General features: G+C 38.0%; 2 protein-coding genes across 4 annotated transcripts; one reads left to right on the top strand and one right to left on the bottom strand.

The window, feature by feature from the left end:
• Nucleotides 1–2,000: 2,000 nt before the first annotated feature.
• On the bottom strand, nt 2,001–5,987 carry LOC113576752 (GTP-binding protein Di-Ras2). Its single transcript, XM_027009038.2, has 2 exons — nt 5,764–5,987; nt 2,001–4,746 (listed from the first exon to the last, which is right to left on the bottom strand). Exon 2 carries the CDS (start codon nt 4,724–4,726, stop codon nt 4,127–4,129), a length of 600 nt encoding a protein of 199 aa, XP_026864839.1. The 5' UTR covers nt 4,727–4,746; nt 5,764–5,987; the 3' UTR covers nt 2,001–4,126.
• syk (spleen tyrosine kinase) lies at nt 4,965–21,933 on the top strand. 3 transcript variants are annotated; one of them, XM_027009036.2, is made up of 14 exons: nt 4,965–5,598; nt 12,304–12,757; nt 13,059–13,219; nt 15,263–15,401; nt 15,759–15,831; nt 16,003–16,034; nt 16,608–16,676; nt 17,978–18,053; nt 18,226–18,385; nt 18,701–18,910; nt 19,501–19,690; nt 19,884–20,024; nt 20,383–20,495; nt 20,769–21,933. In XM_027009036.2, exons 2-14 carry the CDS (start codon nt 12,356–12,358, stop codon nt 20,839–20,841), a joined length of 1,839 nt encoding a protein of 612 aa, XP_026864837.2. In that variant the 5' UTR covers nt 4,965–5,598; nt 12,304–12,355; the 3' UTR covers nt 20,842–21,933. The 3 variants fall into 3 exon arrangements, with proteins under 3 accessions (XP_026864837.2, XP_026864836.2, XP_026864838.2); XM_027009035.2 differs by lacking the exon at nt 4,965–5,598 and adding an exon at nt 8,933–9,267; XM_027009037.2 differs by lacking the exons at nt 4,965–5,598; nt 16,608–16,676 and adding an exon at nt 8,933–9,267.
• Nucleotides 21,934–22,787: the final 854 nt, after the last annotated feature.

The raw sequence follows: 22,787 nt of genomic DNA on the forward strand, positions 1-22,787 counted from the left end.
TTGAATTATTCAAATTTGATTAAATTCAGAGTGAGTGAAATGATGGATATTGTCATTGTTCTGATGCCGAAGTGGCCAAACAAGCATTTACAGACACATTTAGCACTTTGAGACACTTGATATTTGGCCTATGACAGTGCTGCAAAACAATGTAGGACTTAACTGTGGCTTCCTGATATGGATTCAATTGCCAGTTGTAATTTATGTGACTGTAAACCAATGTGACTGTAAGAAGAAAAGGCCAGTAATGAGACTGAGGGTGTTGCACTTCAGAGGTTTTTCATAATTAGCTACTGTGGGCTATATTGCAGCAATAGGAATGCAAATGTGTCTTTGTCTCATTTCATACTCATAAGCTTATACATTCAGTTTTTGTGTACTTGAAATCACTTTGCCTGGAGTCTTTATCTCCCATGCAGACTTTTGGTTCTTTTGGTTGGGAAAGTGTTACCAAAGATTCTCTCTCTCTCTCTCTCTCTCTCTCTCTCTCTCTCTCTCTCTCACACACACACACACACACACACACACACACACACACACACACACACACACACACACACTCACTCACTCACAACTCTCTCTCTGTCACACACACTAACAAAGAGAGAACAAAACCTCTGCTAACTCTTTCATTGCCTTAGCTCTTGCGACCTGAAACTAGACCCTCGGCAGGCTGTTTGTTCATTTACAACTGCATGGCTGTTTGATTTCAGCTAATGTCAGGATGGATGCATCTGTTCCACTGCCCTTACTGACGCACACCATCTCGGGCCATACGAAGAGAAGCTGCTGCATCCGGAGTCATAAAGAGGCCATCCCGGCCGCAGGCTTGTGGAGCGCTGGCAGGTGCTCCATTATGTCGTCTGAGCCACTTCACTCAGCAGTAATGAGCCGCCATACGGCCTGATTAGTCATATCTCATACTGCAGGTAGACCTCCCCTTCTTTTCTCCTGATTAATCAGTGTGCTCACACCATCCATTGTGTGAGGAGGCAGAGGGGCTCCTTGCCATCACTGGGATGACCATTCCAGGTGCAGCTCTGAAGTGCAGGGGTCTGAGGCAGGTCGGTGACTCATCTTGGCCCTTAGACCTGGAATTAGCTGAGCATCTTACAAGTATATCATAAATGTCATGCTGCCTTACAGGACAGCATGGGTCCAGAAAGAATATACAGCAATTAGGATAATTCAAATGTTCAAAAACCTTTGGATTTTGGAACCAGGAAAAACAGAACATCTGATATAACCATGCACAGGATAACCATCATTCAAGTCTAACTTGAAACAACTGTACTGAACTGTATCTCCTTTTCAGTAATGTGTGGTCCACTTACAGTACACTAGATAAATGCAGATAATGCAGATTCTTTAAAGTGTAGCCATTTGGTGTAACCTTCAGAGAAATTTGAACTGAATCTGTCAATAAATTAAGCAGCCTCATTAGTGTTTGCAGGACATGGATGTCCTCTAATATTATAATACACACATAAAGTGTTTTTTTGTTTTTTTTGTAAGATCGAGTAAACAAATAGTACTGATCAAACACTTTTAAATGATCATATGTGAATGAACTAAACCCTTCCTACACAGTAGTGGCCAGAAGTGTGCAGTCCTCTTCCAGGAGTTTTGTCTTTTTTTGACTGAATGCAGAATAAATGATATTAGACTGCATTGGCAAGGCTAAGAGTATACCAGCTGATCTCAGTAGTGTAATATACCAGTCAGGTGCGAAGTTTTGGCAGGGATGTTCAGGCTCTCACAAGTATTTTCAGCTCTTGCCAGATATTCTTAACCAGTGAGGCTTACCTATGTATCAGAATGAATCGCTGTTAACTTCTAGACACACACCCACCCACCCACTCACATAAACACATGCACCTACCAGCACATACACACATGCACACACACATACACACCAATGCACGTGTGTGCACCACACATTTTGGTACAAACCTTTAATTGTTGTTTTTTCATATGTTGTAAGCAAAACAGATACAAGATGAAATGCATACCTTTCTTTATTTTATGACCTATATACAATGATATATAAACTTGTAGGCACACATGATGTTTAACAGCAATTTCATCAAAACAATATTACATGATACTTATTTTACAATTCCGGCATAACAAACAGGCGTAGTTAACATCAGCACTGAGTCTAAGCACTTTTCCTGCCCAAATAATGCATACCACCAACTTTTGTTACCATTTTGGTGCCTGTAGCTAGACAATTTTTGGATAGACATCTGGTCATACCGTAATTTCACTACTGAGAAATCTACTTGTCATTCTTTTACATTTTTTGTTGCAGTCATACTAGAAACATTTCCATGACAATGTGGCACTTAGATAAACCGCTCACTGAACATGACGTACTCTTAATAGTACTGATGTAAAGGCAGACAAAGCAGGAATATAAGATAGCTAAAAAGCCAGATTCTGCCGTTATAATTACAAGATCCATCATGCTAAAACATACAAGTTATGTCTCTGAAAAAGGGTTGTAGATGGTTATTCATATTAGAATATACCTGTACAAACATATTTGTTTGCTTGTTAAGCAGAATTTAAGAAGATTCTGGAAGGGATTTGTGTTGACTTTGCAGAGCTGAAGCCCTCTCCTACAGCTGCTTTAATCATGCAATCCAATCAAGAAGCTTTACGTAAACTACACATTCTTGCCATTCTCATTGGACCAAGCAGTTTCATTAATTGCCTCAGTACTTCACTCACAAAGGCAACATTTTGAATTCTTTGAATGAAATAACATCTGTACACTGATTGAGATCCTAAATTTGGCATACTTTAAAACACCTCCAGGATACTGTCATGCAAGGTTAGTTTATTTTAAGATTAGATCTGGAATATGCACTTTAAAGTACTGAATGAATCTTTGGAGATAACATTTTAAACAAAATTTTTTTCCTTTATTGTAATATTTTCATTTTCAGCTTCCAGTGATGATTAAGCATACTGTCTACCAGTGGAGCTTAGCCTTACGGCAGGTAGATGGTTGACAAATAAATAAAATCTCTAAAAAGTCTAATTTGAGAAAAATATTGTTCCATTTGTTTTACATCTGTGTGATTCTGCTTCAGTGTCTGATATTTCAGGCTACAGTCTTATATTCTGAATAGGCTTAGTACTGAAACATGCCTTAACTTAAAATGATGATGGTGTTGACACATGGAATACAATAGATGCTGAATTGGTTATCCATTATGTAAAATAGAAATTAAATGTAAATATTCCTTAAACACAATATTATTATGTGAATATTATTTCACATCAAAAGTACAAGTTAACGCTTTGATGTGACTAGGCATATGACTATCCATTACACACTAATGCACTGTTTATGCAAATTGTTTACTTAACGAATCATGAAAATGTAACTTTATACCACCAAAACTGTAATATCTTCATAAAGGTCATTAGTGTAATACTCTATCACCATTGTCCTCTGGATCTGAGCCTTTCTACTATGTTGATTTACACTGTAATATGACCAATTCAGCATCTTTTAAAATAGGCTCTCTAACCTGAATAACCTTCACCCATATTGCTCTGTGTAACATGCATCTTGAGGGGCAAATTAGTCATTTAGGTATATGATGTTTGAAATCTTGCTCACACTTCACCAATCTTAGGTCTTCATTTCCTAATTACTGTTTCAACAGTGGTTAGTGCTACCATTCAATGGATCCATGCACCTTGAAGTTTCTGTTTACCTGTACGTGAACTGTCTTTAATGTATGGGGGAGGTTGCCAAGCACTAAGCAATGATGTTGGCAATTAGGATCTGGGATCTGGGATGAACTTGCATAAAGTGAATAAATCCCATGCTCATTTGTCAAACCATTACTGTGTAAAAGAGTCTTAATTCTAGAATGGTTCTGCAAGGCGTTGTCTGTAAGTTGTCTGACATGTCCTCATCTTAAAAGCCCACAGTCCCTTCACTCACTGAATGTCCTATCAGAGGAATATGTTATGGTAAAGAATAGATCCCTCCCTTTGCCAGGCATAAAATGGTGCTAGTTAGAACTGCTGCATCGCTGGAACTCATATGTCCTTGGTTTTTCTCTTCTGATGAGCCCAGCAGCAGGATGCCTCCTCCTACACCTCACATGACCACGCACTTCCCTTTGAGCTTTTCAGCACGTTTCTGCTGCTTGTTTTTTTTGCCGTCGATCTGGAGGCTGACAGTCCTGCGTTTCTCTAGGTTGAGCAGCTCCTGAAAGAGCTCCTTCACATTGTGGTTGGTCTTGGCTGACGTTTCCATAAAGGCACACTTCCATCTCTTGGACAGGGCCTCCCCGTCACCGGTGTCTACTTCACGCCCGCTCATCTCATCAATCTTGTTGCCCACTAGCATAATGGGGATGCTCTCCACATCACCTTTGATCTGACAGATCTGTTCAAAGATGGGCTTCAGCTCCTCCAGCGACTGCTTGCTTGTCACAGAGTAGACCAGGATGAAGGCGTGGCCCTTGGAGATGGACAGGCGCTGCATGGCAGGAAACTGGTGGCTACCTGTCGTGTCGGTTATCTGCAGTGTGCAGATGCTCTTGTCGCAACTGATCACTTGCCTGTAAGTGTCCTCTATGGTGGGGATGTAGCTCTCGCGGAAAGTCCCCTTCACAAAGCGCAGCACGAGGGAACTTTTGCCGACCCCTCCAGCCCCAAATACCACCACCCGGTAATCGTTGCTCTGCTCTGGCATAGTTCTGCTCTGGCATAAATCTTAGCAGTAGAGGGAACAAAAAATTAGACAATGATATACTCTCTCATAAGTACAACTAATTAATAAATAAATATTTATTCATTTGAGTGTTTATTTATTTTAACATATCAAATTTATTTTAATATAAATAAAGGAATACATATCATTAGCAGATTTAGCGTGTTCTGTTTGACATGTTTTAATATGAAGAACCATCAATTGTTGAATCAACTTACGCTTTTGGTGAAAAAAGCAAGTTAAATGGCTCACGTGTTACTATTAAGTAAAACTCTGCTATTACACCAGCTGAGAATATATCCACAATCTCCTCTGCTCAGTGGATAGTGTACATACACACGTGCCTACCCATCAGCAAAATTTCCTTCCTGCGCAAAACTGCTGTATAACAAGAGGAACATATTCTACCGTGCGTCAAAGTAGGTGTGTATATATAGCTACACATCTTGTGCTGCAATCGTTATTGTGTAGAAGATCATAAGGAGAATCATTTCATCGCCTGAAAACGTTGGTTAGTTTGTAGTTCTGTTTCGACAGAGGTTTCTCTGAAGAAAGCCTAATATCCACAAAATATAGAAACTGCAAACGTAGCTCCTTACTTAGGACAGGCTACTGCTTAATAAGAAGAGTTTCGGATTTTGTTTCAGCCGATCTCACGTAGACACGTACAGTAGGTAATGTATGAGTGGCGAGGTTCGTTTTGTCGTATTGAACACGGCTCGGTTTTTTTTCGCAATGCACATTGTTGTCGAAGCTATGATATTGCGCCGTTGGATGTAATCTGCTGCTGATGCAGGCAAGATGCACAGAAGATGCAGGAAAGATAAAAGCCATAGAAAAAGACGTAGCATGCTGTAAGTACATCGGCATCGCACTTCTGTTCATTTCTTGCTTTGTATTTTTTTCTTAAGAGTAACTCACGAATTGGCTTTTGATACACATAATGAACTCGATTAAATTGGCAGGGCGTAGCCTGTAGTAATTATTTCACACACAATTATAACAAACAAAACACTCACCTAATATACTGGCGAAGAGAAAACTTTAGGCTCCTGTTATCATATTGTACGGCGTAACAGAAATTATGGAATGGCTGTTGTCTTTCCGCATGTGAGGTTGCTCTTGCACTAAAAATCCATTCGATCGCTGACTCCAATTTTGAAAGCCGCAGCTTTGTGAGATTCGCGTCGCTCTGTGTGGGTTCGCTCTTGGTGACGTAAAGTGGAATCTCACTGCTTTGCAACTCCCCCTTTTGAAAAAGTAAGAAACCCCCACAACGTGAGTAGCTTGCTGGGAAGCCGGCACCTGCCACCAGTAGACTATGGATATCTTAAGTAAACAAATTTATCAAAACAATGTATTATCATACTTAATTAAAAGTCTACTCCTGTGGAATCGTTACGCGATAAGACATACGAGTGGTGTATATTTATCAAAGCCTAAATGACGGGTAATCTTCAATGTGTATTGAGATATCATCCAGTCTATAAATAGACACTGTCAAGAATATCGCACAGAAATGTTTCAGACGACTGCTATTGTTGTTTAGGGTCCCCCCAATTATATAACCTTTTCCCTTTCCCTCAAGAGGCCATCTCTCTCTCTCTCTCTCTCTCTCTCTCTCTCTCTCTCTCTCTCTCTCTCTCTCTCTCTCTCTCTCTCTCTCACACACACACACACACACACACACACACACACACACACACACACACACACACACACACACACACTATCTTTATTCCAGTTCATCCAGGATATCCAAAACAGCCTCAAATAGCCCCTTGTAACATTTTAACTATTTTTACACTTTGATATTTGTTTAATTGTATTATAATCATTGGGTGGAATTAAAGGTTTTCTTTGTATAATACTGTTGCATTTTAAAAGCCATTTTTGCTACTAAAAGTATTTTTGAACGATAACAGCAAATATGTCAATGGGATTTGGTTTCATCTAACTTTATTTTATTTTTAAAAAATGGGCGGGTGGGGGGCTGTGGGGAAGAAATGCAAGTATAACATTTTAAGATGTAAACTTTGCGTTCAATGTGGATATATAGATATATATATTTTTTTCCTTAAGAACGATTCTGCCCCCTGATGGTTATAGCTGGTATTTAAGACAATCAAACTAAGCACCTAACTATTCGGATAGTTATGTGCACCTGGAGAGTAAAATGAGTAAAAGCATTTCCGAAGACTTCCGGTGAACATGCTGGGCTCTCTAAAAATAGGTTTAAGTATGCGAATATGCTACCTTTGCACTCTTACAAGGCTTGATGAAAACAAAAATGGTTTAACCCCAAAGTAATGTCATGAAAAGAAAAAAAAACATTTGAAGAGTTGCCACATATAAAGTAGTTTAGGTAAGCGCACTGAGTTAAATGTCACACATCTGCAAAATGATGTCAGAGGGCTTGCATCTCAGCAGACTGATGTGAACCTATTCCCTGTAAAAAAAATAAGCCAAGTTACACACCTCTGCATCTGTAAAACAGTAGACCAATCATTTAAAGATCCATGTCGAAGCAACAATAACTTATTGTTGGTATTGTTGCACCTGCAGCTGCATGAGTATATATTTTCAATAATTTATAAGTAAAATAATTTGCTTTCCTCTCCCCAGAAGGAACATGATGGAATAAATAGTACAGATCTCTGAAACAAAAGAAGCTAACATTAGCTAGGTGGGGTAAGGGGAGGCAGTGTGGCATAACCTGGCCATTATCAGCAAACATCATGAGTGGTTTCACCTCAGTGGTCCATATCGCACAGATGTCGTTCACAGTGCTCCACTGGCCATGACCCTGTGCTTATTGCAATGTTCTACACGATTTACATTATGAAATTCATTATGTAAATTTACACTCATATGTATTTTGTTTAAACATATTTAATCCCATAATTTCTTTGCATACTAATCACATGCACAGGCAGAATTATGTTTTATGCTGGTTAAGTATGACTTATTTATTATAAATATTAGATAAAATGTTTTTGTTATTTCACTGATATGTTTCCATCTTTACATTTCTTTTTAGTTTAAATTTTAGTTCAGATATATGTATAGTATATAACCATTCAACTGCTTAGCATATACATGACTCATTTTATTCTACATCTGCTATATCTGATATCTGCTTAAAACTGTATTGACAGATCCTGGCTGTTTTATCACTCACACATCTTTTTAGAGATGTATTAGTTTCTTCAAATGAAGAATTCAGAAAAGAGGCTTTATGGTCAGCCTTTACCAAACAAATCATATGACATTTCATTTTGGTCTTCTAATAGTAAGAAAAGCAATTTTTAAACTTACTCATTGCTTAATGGGTTACTCACAGCTCACATAGCTTCCTCTTTCTTTTTCTATGAAGTGAAAATAGTACTAAATCATGCTTGATATTAAGGAGCTGCATACATGCAAACATACTGTATATAAAGTTGCTAAAGATTTCTAGCAAGATGCTAGTTGCTAAAAAATGCTAGATGCTAAAAAATCTTTTCACAATAATATGCATAATACTGCAGTATTATACTGTGTATGTTTCCCTGCCAACATCTTGCATCTTGCTACAAGATGCTGGATTGTCTATAAATTAACCCCTAGGTTGTAACTTATCCTAGTGTTGAAACTTGCACAATTTACAGCCTTGATGTTTAATGAGTATACCAGTCTCAAGTCTGTGCTCCATTTTAATTGAATGTTTAAGAAGTTAAGAAAAACATGACTGAAAATCTTTAATATATGTGCTAGTTCTGTACATTAAAACAGCATTTCCATCTTATTTTAAGGCAATGAAAAATCTCCCAATTCTTCTCTAAACTCCCCTTGAAACATTTACCCAAATTATTTTAAATAAAACAAAATATTTAATATTGTTAAATGATTACTTCCTCATTTTCTACTTTTTCTCCTTATTTGAATTTCTCTTGTTTTTCATTTTCATTAGTATTATCAAGTTTATTTATATCAGTTTGTACAATTTGTGTGTTATGTGCTGAACTTACATGAAATGGTGTAGTTTTAAACTTAGAAAAGTTACATTAATATAATTCATAGAAAGTTCTAGTGACCATAGGGCCTTATTTGACGTGACTCAAATATGTTAATTTTTCCACTTGAACCCAGTGGCTCATATATATGTACTTGTGTTAAAAGGGGGAAGTCAGAATTTAGACTTAAAAAAATAGACTGAAGGAAGTAGCTACAAGTTACTTAAAATGAGGAAGCTTAGCATCAGCTCTACTCAAAGCTAAATTCATTTTTATATTTGCAGTAAGCTCCATTTTTTACACAGCAGAACTAATTTCTTTTCAGTTCTTGTCAACCCTTGCATGCTTTGAAAGCCCTTGCTGTGAAGATTCTCTTGTCAAGTGGGGGGTCTTTGTAGAGTTATAGCGTTTGAACTATCCAGTCAGTTTTCGCCATACCACATCCTGCTCAACTAGATACCACTTCAACATGGTTGCAACAGTATAGCACTGCAGCCTCAATTAGAAGGGACTTGTGGACTTGCTAAGGTAAGACTCTAACTCAGTACTGCTCAGTTTTAGCTTCATGGTGGCTGTATAATTGTCTATATAATGTGACATTACAGATAATTCCATTTTATCCTAATTTTTCCTAATGTGACAGAGGCCTAAATTTAGACCTCTAAAGGGATGTTGAATTAAAATTGCAATATTTTGTTGTTTCATCTCTGTGTTTTTCAGACGTTATTAATGTGAACATTTGGGTGGTGCTAGCAGTGCTTAAAACAGTTGTTATGATGTGAAAAATAAGCATTATTGTATTATTACAATTTATGATAAATCTATTATTAAGAAACTCAGTAAAGAAAAGAAACGTTTCCTAATGGAAAAAAGGGATGATACTGTAAATAGAGCTATTATGTAGATCTAAATGAAACATGCACTGGTCTTCGGGAAATTTCTTATTTTTTAATGAAATATGGAAAAGGTAAGCTTTATTCTTCATAGCATGTATCTTGTATGTGTTGTGGGCTAGCATGCCTGATCTCTTATTAGATAGTCACTTTGAAGCAAGCAGTACAAAGCTTTGTTTGAACAAAAAATTTGCTCTGCTATCATCTTTTCTAACATGTTAATTTTATTAATCCTCCCCCCCAACCCCCAGCCCCCCTGCCCGAAAATCTGATAAAATATCAATTTATTTAAATATCTATGATGATGTGCCATGATGGGTCAAAAAAACTGCTGCATATTGCTCTTCTGCACTAGTTGAGAAACACTTTTTATCTTGTTTTGTAACAGTACAATTTTACTTGTAAATGACTGACATACTGGCATACTAGAAATGGTCTAAGAGTATTTACGAGAAAAGAGTAGTTAATTTTTGTCCTGATGTTTAAACAACAAAGTAAGAAGTGCTGCTTTAAGCATGTTCAGCTGTTTTACCCTTAGCAAATTAGTTTCAGATATATTTCTTGATACTTAATGCTTATGGCCACTCTCTGTTGCGTTTCCGTCTTAAAGAACTATTAGAGCATGAATAAACAACAAAATTATGAATTATGTGGGACACTGCTTATATATGTGTATTAATTTCTTTTAACATTTTTTTTTCAACTTGTTGTATTTTCACCTTGCCAACAGGTCTTTGACTTTTTCCCCCATAAATATTGAAATGCAATAATAAAAATGGCTTTCACATCTACGTCACCATTCGGAATTCAACAGTGTTGCCCCATTGTAAACTCTTCCAAGCTCCTGACTAATAGTATTTTCTCTGTCCATATGCTCCCATACAACCTCAGGTTGAGAGACCTGTGCTGCCCTGTGTGTTCCATATGTGTTCCATCTGTACATTTGCATTGTGTTTCAGTGTTTAAAGTCATTATCCTGCAAAAAGATACTTTTTTGTCATTAAAAATCTAGGTGAAGTTTTGGGTATCTAGGTGAAGTTTGGGTATTTGTGTTCTTCCAGTAGAAAAAAACAACAAAAAACTTTAATTTAATTTGCATACATATTACTGTTTACTTAGATTTTTGTGGAGTATTGTATATAATATATTATTAATAGTAAAAGGTAATTAAATGGCATATAAATAACAAAAAAGAAAAATGTAACAATCAACCAAATAATAATAAATAAATAAGTAAATAAATGCATAGATGTAATAATCTATATGGAATATATACTTTAAATAGAGATGTCTATTTGTCTATTAAATAAAGACATCTATCTAGATGGTTATTTCTTTCTTATTTTACTATTTGGTACAAGGTGCCATTACCAGAACAATGAGCTTTCGTGCTTTGTGAGGCTGCCGTCCTCTCTCTGTTTGGAATCTTTTGTGGTCAGAGCTGCATGTCAGGAGTACTGCATCTCTACCTGTGCTCACTGTTCTCTCTTTTGAAGTCACTGCACTGAGTGTCGAAGGTGGGCTGAAGATTTTAATTCATATGGAAAAGGACAACAGGATGTATACCATGATACATCCTTATCATGGATGTTGTTTTTTAAATATAGGTGCATCCTACTTGTATGAAGGCTACCAGTGCTGTCTTCTGCATCACAATGTCATGCTAGTTGCACACCACTTGTTTATCTGTTTGGAGGTCCCACAGGGGTGTTCAAGCTTATATGATCCTCTCTCAGTGTATGTTTCCCTGCCAGCATCTTGCTTCCTGCTAGTATAAATTAACCTCCAGGTTATAACTATCTAAGTGTTGAAATTTGCACCACATACAGCTTTGAAGTTTAATGGATGCACCAGTCTCAAATCTTTAGCTCTGTGCTCTACTTTAGTTGCATTTTTAAGAAGTTAAGAAAACATGATTGGAGATCTTTATCATTTGTGCTAGTTCTGTACACTAACATAGCATTTCCATCTTATTTTGTGGCAATGAAATATCTCCCAAATGCTGCTCTAAACTCCTCAAAAAATGTTTTAAATGAAGACATTTAATATTGTTAAATAATTACTTCCTCATCTTCTCCTTCTCCTTATTAAAATTTTTCTTCTTTTTCATTAGCATTATCAAGTTGATTCACTAAGAAGAAATATCAGAAGTGAACAAATGTTTTAGAAGCATGATTAGTGGCAGCTGCTGGTAGCAGGCATGCTGGTAGCAGGCATGCTGATGTGTCAGTCACAGGCATGCTGCTCAGTTGTTTCCCAAAGCATCACCCACACTATAAAGTGAACTGCTACTAAATATTCAAAATATACTCTTACTGGTACAGAATAAGCCACATATCTGAGTGGCCGCATGGCGTGCAATGTAATGTGTTTTTGAGCCCTCATAGTGGCATGTTGGTGTTGTCACAGTGTGGCCAATGATTGGAAAAAAAAAGAAATAAATTGCTCATATCCATCAATGTCTCAATTTAATTCTTTTATAGGTTCATGCTATCTCTACAGCTGCTTGAATCTTCCTCTTTCTTGGGCTTACTTGTCATCCACAATATTACATACTTCAGTGACTGATCCTCACTATAGATTCAGAGTGACTGATCCTCACTACTTTAAAAAAATATTTAAGGCTATAAATTGATTACAAAGACCCAAATCCATGTTCTCTCTCTTTCAGGGGACAGTAGTGAGTAGGATTCCTCTGGGCAGTCGCAGCTGGCCGTACCAGCATGGCGGACTTGGTGCAGGGCCTGGCCTTCTTTTACGGCAACATCACACGAGAGGAGGCAGAGGACCATCTGAAGCAGGGAGGACTGAGCGACGGCCTCTACCTGCTCCGGCAGAGCCGCAACTACCTGGGTGGCTATGCCCTGTCAGTGGCCTTCAGCCGCCAGTGCTACCACTATACCATAGAGAAGGAGCTGAACGAGACATACGCTATAGCGGGAGGCAAGTCGCACCGCACACCGGCGGACGTGATCGACTACCATGCGCAGGAATCGGATGGGCTCATCTGCCTCCTGAAGAAACCCTGCAAACGGCCGCGTGGGGTGCAGCCCAAAGTGGGTGCCTTTGAGGACATTAAGGAGGAGCTGATCCGGCTGTATGTAAAACAGACCTGGAAGCTGCAGGTTTGTAGCTGCACTTCATTCTGGCAGTACGTCTCAGTCAAGTAAATTTGGTCTCATATGCTAGGAGGAATTACCACCATTTTATTATTACATGAGTGATGCAGGAAACGATTAATTTGTAATGGCATGCTGGGACTTTCTTTATCTTTTGACTGTATTTCGCACACTGAAATGACTGCAAGTGCTAGCAGAGTTGAGAAAGTTGTTTGTCCATTTTCATATCCTTCCTGATAAGAATCATGTGCCATTATTATTTATTTTGGGTATCTGTGAAATAGACTAAGAACTGTATTTTGAGCAGGGTGCCGCGTTAGATCAGGCAATCATTAGCCAGAGACCTCAGCTGGAGAAGCTGATCGCCACCACAGCGCATGAGAAGATGCCCTGGTTCCACGGCACCATTACGCGTGACGACTCGGAGCCACGGTTACTCAGTGCTCCGCAAACGAATGGCAAGTTTCTGTAAGTACCCTTGCAGCAAACAGGTCCTGCCTGTGGCATGCACTTAGTGCCCAGCTCCACCTCTCCCTCCCCTAAACTCACAGCAATTTGACACAAGGTTACTGTAGCACGTGATCAAACAGGTCTGAGCTATAGGCTGAGAAGAGGTGAAAAACAAATAAAGATTTTTACCTTTATTTGGGGATACTGGATTCATTTTTATAAATATATTTAAAAATAAATTCCAGTTTAGTAATAGACTATAGACCATTAATGATAATTAGAAGAGACAAACAATCACTAATAATCAGTAATAATAGATCCAGGAAAGATGCTATATGGGATTATTTTGGAATATTTGGTTTATATATTCCATTTTATATATATTGTGGAACAATAACAATTGTATTTCTCTGCTGGCTATTGTTTGTGATAAAACATGAAAGTTGTACATGTAGCACCAGCTGTTCACTATTTTTATTTAATTTCATTTTAATTTCATTAAATTTTTACATTTCATCATTCTACTGTGAATTTTATTTACAATATTTATATTTACAATAACTTGATTTTAGCAAGTATCAATGTTTATTCATTTTAAAGACATTTCTTAGCATAATTTAAAAAGTTGAATCAAATCAATCTCAGTAATTTTTCAGATTTTATTGGAATCTATTTGGTTAGGGAAGACTGAAGTAATCAGGATTATTCCAGTAATTATGAAGATGTTGAGGGCTATCCAGAGAACATTCTGAAACTCAGTGGTACTTATTATCTTCTCAGAAAGCCCCTTTTAGCACTTCACCGTAAGTCGTTTTTAAGAGCTTACACCATTTCTCTTTTTGTGTGTGTGTGTCTCTCTCTCTCTCACACACACACACACACACACACACACGCACGCACATTCACAGAGAAACACAGTGGTTTCCGCTCTCACATTGTTGCACAGGACTTCCTGAAGTGACCAAAGAAACAGTTGGAGGAGGAGTGCCAGTGTACATGTTTGGCATGTGTATGTATGTGTGTACATGACACAGAATGTGGATGAGGCTGTCTGGCTGTGATGTGACACTGGGTGTAATGCCACACTTTTATCTCAAGTCACTTTAAATAGAATATCGAAGTGTCTGAACTGTGCAAAAACTGCAATGCATTTTCTTTTTGTTTTCATTGTACAAATTTTAATTTGTGCAATAGCATAACAAAAATATATTTATATTGTATTGTACTAACGGTGTAATTACATTTATTATTGTTGCAATTGAGTCTCATGCAATATTGTGATAGAGTTTGTGTTCACAATACCCCTCCATAATGACTTGCATTGTAATTTTTTTTTAATATGCTACTTCATTGAAAGCATTTCTTAGGAGAGGTTCTTTGGCTAAATAAGTATAAATTGTGTTATAATTTTTTCCATGCTAGTCAGTGCAAGTGCAACACTTTATATTGGTGTTGTATAATTAAAGCAGGAGAGTGTTGCACTTGCACTGACTAGCATGAAAGAGACTATAACATATCTATATAATTTTACCTCAGAAAATGATTATTTTCAAACTATAAAAAATGTTCTGTATTGAATAATGTCGAATTAACATTTGTTAATTAGGCTAAGCTGGTTTCTGGAATTAAGATGACAATAGCAGGGAAAGTCCTATATAGATACAATTATAACTTTATAAAATGAATAAGTGTTCTCCTCTGAATTCCCACCATGATTTTTGGTAGACAATAACTTTTTTTGTTTATTGTTCTTTGTTGTAGTGCAGTGGAAGCTTGGTCTTATAACGTAATACAGGAAAAGTGTTTTTCTAGTCCATTGGTTACTTTGACAAAAATAACATACAGGAAACATTTGTATTCATGTGCTGTTCTGCATTATTTTGCATTATGCTGTAGTGCCACCTATTGGTAGCCCTTGGCCAGAATAATGCTGTGGTCAGTTGCAGTGTCTTTGATCAATATTAGAAATGTACAGGATGGTGAAAGGCTTCCTCTTACACTGTTTATTTCAAGTGTTCTTGGTCTGATATGTTTGATTTAGCATCTGTCTTTTGTTAACAGGATACGGCAACGAGATGCCAGTGGCTCTTTTGCTCTTTGTCTCTTACACAATGGCCAGGTCATGCACTACCGCATAGACAAGGACAAAACTGGCAAACTCTCAATTCCTGATGGGAAGAAGTTTGACACTCTCTGGCAGGTAATTATACTGCTCATGTGCAGACGGTTGAATTATACCCGGTGAACTTTTGGAGGAGGTTCAACATGAATCTAATTACAAGAAGATGTAATAACTTGCATTTAATTTTATAATTAGAGTTTTCTGCCTTAAAAAACTAGAATGCCCTGCTTCAATTATTTTGCTCAATTGTATAAATTTATGTTAATTTATTTTGAATTGAGTATGTGTTTTTGCTAGTTGTATATTTAAGTCTAATGTCAGTTTATTTTGTTGGCCCAGTATATTTGACTTTTGTAAAATTTGTGTTTGAATTTGAGCTCTTAAAAATCAGAGTGGCTGCAGTATATCGACTCACTCGTGTATTTTTCTGTGTAGCTGGTGGAGCACTACTCCTACAAGCCCGATGGACTGCTCAGGGTGTTGACTGAACCCTGCCCACGACCTGATGGTAGCAATGTTTCCTCTAAAAGTGGATGGATGGATGGATGGATGGATGGGTTGATCAGTGGGCTGTAGGAAAAGTTAATGTATTATGGATGCTTAGTAAAACAGAAATTATCGATGACTGAATGTGTGAATGTGTAAATTGAATATTCATTGTTATATTTATTGTGCCTAGGCCGTCCAACAATTCCTTCCAATCATCCAATGGTGAGTGTTGCTCTTGAATAATAAATGAAAAAAAATGTCCAAACCATAAATTTGATCAGGTGAAGAGAGTGTGTAGAATCAGAGAGTGTGAAAAATTTGATCAGGTGAAGAATTAGACATTTACAGACATTTGTTGCAGGCACCCTTTAGTCTCTGATGCACACTTTATTGGTATTGCACCAATACAAGAACATATATGAACCATTTATTGTATGTACACACCATCTGTTGTAAACTTTCCTCTGCACCATAATATTGACACACAATAATAGTTCACAGGTAGAAACTGATATTTCAGGGCAACGGTGCCTGCAATTTAGAGTACCTCAACATGGGCATGACAGTGACATCACATGTTCAGTGGGTTTTATGTTGCCTGTAATAAACTGTGCTGTCTTGTTTTTTAATCTTGATAGCAAAAAAATGACCTCTTTGTCATTCATCTCCAGGCTTCGAATAGATATCTTAGTCCTGATAAAACTCATTAAGCAGTGCGTATGGGTCACAGTTATGAGTAATGCAGGGTAGGGTTCAAGACAATAACTTTATCCTTTCTAAAATTGTGGTTTCTAGCGACTTGCCACAGGTGGGATTCTCTCCAGAATCAAATCCTACTCCTTCCCCAAACCTGGCCACAAAAAGGTGCACTACCATGTCGGCCTGTCCGCTCCTCCCCTGCTCTAATCCACCACTGCATGTGGTTTTGCTGCTCATCTTTTCTAATCTTTTCCACCACTTACCTCCACACACATCATGCGCCCCGCCGGCAGTGAGCCGACAGAACAATATTACTTATTAGTTTGTTATTTTGATGTGAATATGTCCATTTCAAAACTGAAAAAGCTCCCAGTTTAAGTAATACATATCTAAGTTAATTCCTGCTGTGTGTTATTTTAGGAAATATAAGCATACATTAATGAGAAAACCAAAAGTATCTCACAATGCAGAAAAAAAGGTTGTTGAAGAATCTTATATGTACATTATGCATAAATTGTGAGCTTTGCAGTTTTACATATTGTTTTAACATATTGTTTAAACATAATCTAGAGGCTTTGGTTTGATATTTCACATTTATTCCATCAAATGGATTTTCCTTTGTGGTACATTATTCAAAACAGACCCATTTATTAATATATGCTTCCGCTGTAAATGATATGCATGGCACCAATATGATAAAGTGACATTTGGTTTGGAACTTGAAAGATCCACATACACTGTTTAACTTTCAGAACCTTTGAATGTTTTCTTATACTAAGAAGAGTTGTAAGATTAAGTCCATGCAAATCCGTACAGTGGGACAGTAGCGCTATCCTGTCACCTAGTGGTCACTAGGAATGTTTCTCAGTTTTTAGCTGAAACTTTAAAACAAAATAAAACAAAACAACAACAAAAACAACAGCAGCAACAACAACAAACACAAAAAAAAAACAAAAACAAATGCAAACAGTGCAGATTAACTAATTTATAAAGTAAGTTTATCCAAATAAAAATAGCATGGTAGTTTAAACTTGCTAACATAGATTAGTATTATCAGTTACCGAACACTTTCAACTAAACACTGGCCTACCATTCCCTATGGCTGCCTAACATTAATTCTTTATCTTTTTATACTTTGTGTGATGAATTCATCTTGTGGCTTTTTGTTTGTTTGTTTGACTTAATTATGGACTGAGATTCTCCTCTCATTTATGGTCCTTCACCAGAATATTCAAAAGTCATACAGTAAGATTTCGAAAGTCAGAGGATACACACAACCAAAGATTTGTTTGCAAAGGTTTAAAGAAGGTGTGAAGGTGCTAATGCAAGGGGCCATGAAGGAGACTGGGAACCAGCGTGTGGCGTTCTCGTGTACCACTTCAACGTCACCAGGTGCCATGCCACTGTTTGTGCACCTCTGTGTGTCTTTACTGTGTCAACCTTTCCCTTGTCTTTTGTGCCAACAGATCAGAACAACTACCTCAAGTGCCCAGGCCTCCAATTCCAACCCTTATGCCACAAGGCCAAAACTGTCCACCACAGGTTAGTTTTTAGTTTCGTTTCAGACCAGCTAAAACATAGAGAAGCAGTCGTATCTGTAGCTTGGGACAATCTTGGAACCTGTTTCATACTGCACACGCTGACAACAGCCAATCAATGAGTCTTTCACCCTTCTCTGCTTCTCTCCTCACTTGGTGTCTTTGCTGAAATGCAGAAGCTATGCCCATGGATACTGAGGTGTACGAGAGTCCATACGCAGACCCAGATGAGCTGCGCTCAACTACGGTGGATCGGAAGGACTTGTACTTGGAGGATGGCGAGCTGGGCTCAGGCAACTTTGGCACTGTACTCAAGGGTATCTATAACATGAGGAAGTGAGTGTCTTTGAATGCAGACAGCATATATTTTTAAGTGTCCTTTGGGTTTCACACAGTTGAGGATGTGAGATTCAAATCCATGGTCAGATGTGGTGAATACTTTAATGTTATATATTTTAAAGCTATCAGATGTATAAAATATTCCCCCAGGTAGCCACCATTTTGTTTATGTGAAGGTTTGTGAATATAAACTTCCTCATAATCTAGCTTTCAAGCCTGTGGTGTTTTAGTAATAGTAGCCAGTGCAATTGACATCATGTCTTTGTGTATGTGTGTTTTGTGTGTGTGTGTGTTTGTGTGTGTGTGCTATAGAAACCAGAAGCCAGTGGCGGTGAAGATCTTGAAGAATGAAGAGAACAATGTGGCCGTGAAAGAGGAGATGCTACGTGAGGCTCAGGTTATGCAGCAGCTAGACAACCCCTACATCGTGCGCATGATTGGCATCTGTAAGGCCGAAAACCTCATGCTGGTTATGGAGCTGGCCGAGCTGGGGCCCCTGCACAAGTTCCTGCAAAAGAACAAGTACAGCACTCCTAGAGCATTTCCCAAAATAAGACCACATGCTTGATTTAATGTGGTAACTATTGTCACATACAAAACCAAACTGATCCACAAAGCATATATGAGAAATGACCCAAGCTCAGTGGGGGTTATGGTGTTATAGCTTGAGATTCATGGAGCTATTACTTACACCCAGTGCTTGCAAACTAGCATTATTTAGGGTTCTTTTACACTGACTTTTGCTGTGATTTATTTTTATTTGTGAACTCTTGATGTTTAAAATGGAAAAGAAAGTGCAGACTTATCATTTAAGTAAATGGAATATATCATATATATCATCTAAAATATCATGTCAAGCCTGTTAATGAAAGGGGGTATTGTGGGATGTGTATGAAAATAGTTTGTGTAATGTGTACTGTTTCAGTCTATTAAAGCACAGCTCATTTTAAGGCATGAAGCTGGTGGTGGTGGTGGGTGGATTAGGATGATTCTAACTGTGACTGACAGTGGCCCTAAAAAAAAGTAATAGAATCTTAGCAATGCTATCAGTTATCAATAAAGAATAAAACCATTTTAACTCAAATTAGTCATTTATTTGCCATTTCACTCAGGCACATCAGTACGAAGAATATCACAGAACTTGTGCATCAGGTCTCAATGGGGATGAAGTACCTCGAGGAGCACAACTTCGTCCACAGAGACCTAGCTGCCAGGAACGTGCTCTTAGTCACCCAGCACTACGCAAAGATCAGTGACTTTGGCCTGTCTAAAGCGCTCACTGAGGAGGAGAACTATTACAAGGTACAGTTCAGCACAGTTAAAGGTGCCTTTGGAATCTGCATAACACTGAGAAATACTGTATTCAGCCTAGCTTTCCTTTTTATCGTATTTTAACATTTTGTTGTGTTTGTCTATATCTCTTGCTGGTAACACTGTGAGACTAGACCATGCTAAACCATGTGTTGACTGTTGTCGCTCTCTGCCTTTCATCCAGTCCCAAGGCCACGGAAAGTGGCCGGTAAAGTGGTACGCACCTGAATGCATGAACTTCCTCAAGTTCTCCTGCAAGAGTGATGTGTGGAGCTTTGGTGTCCTGATGTGGGAGGCTTTCTCGTATGGACAGAAGCCGTACAAGGTATGTGGCAGCCTACACTCACTGAGGGAGCTTTCCTATGCACAGTAGCCTTCATTTTCTAATGACCAAATCATGTGGGTAAGCAAAGGCGCTACTGCTGCCCAAAGAGTTAACCACCAATAAGTTAGCTACCAAAGAGTTGTCCATCAAAGAGTTATACCCTTTTCACTCCTTAAATATACACCTGAATTAGTGCACAGGTTCCCCTTTTAATGGAATCTTGCATGTTAGAGCAGGGAAACTACTTAATATCCAACTATCCCAAAAGCTGGTTTTGAGGCTGGCACTGACTGCCCAATGGTTGGGCTCTCAGCTGGTTTCTGAGTGTGATTTGATGTTGTGTTTCTGTGCTGCACAGGGCATGAAGGGCAACGAAGTCATCCAGATGATAGAGAATGGGGGCAGGATGGATGCCCCACTCAACTGCCCATCTGAGATGTATAATCTTATGAAAAAATGCTGGACATACAAGTGAGTGACCCAGAATGCATTTGTGCATGTTATAGTCCAGGGTGTTCCTGGCGTGGTATGAACTTTTGGATGCTGTCTTCAGAAGACATGTTTCATAGTTCTCAATTTTTTTTTTATATGTGCTCTTGTATACATCAACTTTAGACTTTTAAACAATTAAAGCTGTTTATAAGCCAAGATTTTTTCTTTTAACTGATCTAAATGTTGATTGTCACTGTCTGTCATGTGATCTCAAATAGGATCACATTCGATTGTGTTATTGCTTCTGTGCAGGCCAGAGGAGAGGCCTGGCTTCTCAGTTGTGGAGCCCAAGCTAAGAGACTACTACTACGACATCTCTCACTGACCACTGGATACAATGTACACTGCTAGAAGAGGCAGGATGTATGAAAAGCAATACAGTTGGAGCTGTTTGGACATGGAGTTTAAATGAGTTCAGAATTTAGGACTAGTTATCCTGTAAAATAGTTAACAGTTGAAAGGTCTGCTAGTGTTGAGATACTAGGAGAAAAAACAGATTTAAGGAGTAGTAAGACTGAACATTTTCTTTTCTCTGTTATTTAATGCATGCTTGTTCAAAATGTTTTCATGTAAACTGTAAGCCAAAGTTTCAATCAGTAACCACCTGACTTGGCAATTTTCCTATAATATATTTCCTATAGCTTATAAAAGTTTCCTCTAGTATATTATTTGGAATACTAGTTTCAGTTGTATAATTTTTCTACATTTATATTGATACTCAGCAATACAATGCATTACTTAGTACTTATCAAATTAAAACTTCTTCACTTTTAACCATGTATTAGTATTGCAAGCTGAAATAAGGTGACTTGATGCTTAAAACAGGCATTGAGCCGAGGTTTGAGCACGTGTTGAAGAGAACACATTTCAGCTGCAAAAGCAATAACTGTCCACACCTAGAAAGAATGGAACACCCCCTCCCTCCCAGTATTATAATCCCAAACTCATAGTCACTGTATTTGCCTGGAGTAATTTGCAGTGCTAACTGAAGGGAAGTTAAAGTGTACCATTTTGGTGGATGGTACATGGATGCTCCTAATCAGAAGCTGGTGTGGTGCAGATGTATAGATAGCAGAGAGCCTCTTCTCCCTGCTGCAACTGGTTTGCTTCCTACAGAGAGCATTCCTCTTCATATCCATTTTCACTCATGCCATATATGTGATCTTTTGCATGTTTTAGGTTTTTTTTTTCATTTTATGCACAAAGACTGAAAACTGTTGCTTATATAAAACTGTGAGTCCTGCAATATTTTTCCCCACATTCAGAAATGTACACTATATGTCAAGATGTCTCTATAAGGTTTAAATTTTGACATTCATGATTGTTGTCATTCAATGCTTATTTCAAGCCCTTTAGTTCAACTGACTTCCTAGTTAAAGTTACCATCCCTGCTTCCCAATCCCAGTGAGCGTGAAATGAAACAAATCCACTGTATCCTTTGTGGCGTCTTCCAGCTCCTGCCGGGGAACACTTGGTTCAGACTGTTTGGTTGGTCTGGCAAGCTGGGCACATCCACTCGTCTTCCCCGCACGTATTCCTGACACAGCGGCCAAATGGAAACTGTGATGCATTTATTTGGCCTATGCACAAAATATTCATTGAAGAAGTAATAAATACATTAACTATTCTGAATCTTTATTTGCTTGAAGTCATTTCCTCAGTTAAGGTACTTGACTTGTAATTGGAAAGTTGCTGGTTCAAGCCCCACCACTACCAAGTTATCACTGTTGGGTCTCCTGAGCAAGGCCCTTAACCCTCACTTGCTCAAGTTGTACTTAGTCATAATTGTAAGTTGCTTTGGATAAAAAGTGTCAGCTAAATGTGTAGAAATACTGACACATTGCATGTATATATAAAATGGAACTAGTTGAGCTGCTATATTGGCTCCCTCATAAAATTGGACAGCATGAAAAAGTTTAATTTACAGTGTATCTGCCAGAGCAACATGCTGTTCCTACAGTGTCTCTGCCCCCTGGTTCATCTTCATGATTTTTCCTCATGGTGCAGTTTTGAATTACACCACTAGATGACAGTAGTGATCCTTTTTAGTAGGGTAGGATGTGATAAGCAGGTACGAAGTTCGGAAGCTTGACAGAAATGCTTTTACATGCTTGCAATACATGCTGGATTATGAGAATGGGCTCTGATGTCTCTACATACAATATGTGTTTACCACCAATCTGAAAGACCTATATAATTCCTCACTGAAATTTAACAAAAATACTTAAGAATTGATTTATATAAATATATTTACTGTAATTGTACTATTTT

This window comes from Electrophorus electricus, chromosome 17, assembly GCF_013358815.1.
Source record: "Electrophorus electricus isolate fEleEle1 chromosome 17, fEleEle1.pri, whole genome shotgun sequence".
In the NCBI taxonomy this organism is placed as follows: domain Eukaryota; kingdom Metazoa; phylum Chordata; class Actinopteri; order Gymnotiformes; family Gymnotidae; genus Electrophorus; species Electrophorus electricus.

Coding starts and splice junctions, on each gene's coding strand:
- LOC113576752 (XM_027009038.2), bottom strand. CDS start 4,726: ATGCCAGAGCAGAGCAACGATTACCGGGTGGTGGTATTTGGGGCTGGA.
- syk (XM_027009036.2), top strand. CDS start 12,356: ATGGCGGACTTGGTGCAGGGCCTGGCCTTCTTTTACGGCAACATCACA. Junction 15,832..16,002: donor ACCCTGCCCACGACCTGATG/GTAGCAATGTTT, acceptor TATTGTGCCTAG/GCCGTCCAACAATTCCTTCC. Junction 18,054..18,225: donor GCCAAAACTGTCCACCACAG/GTTAGTTTTTAG, acceptor GCTGAAATGCAG/AAGCTATGCCCATGGATACT.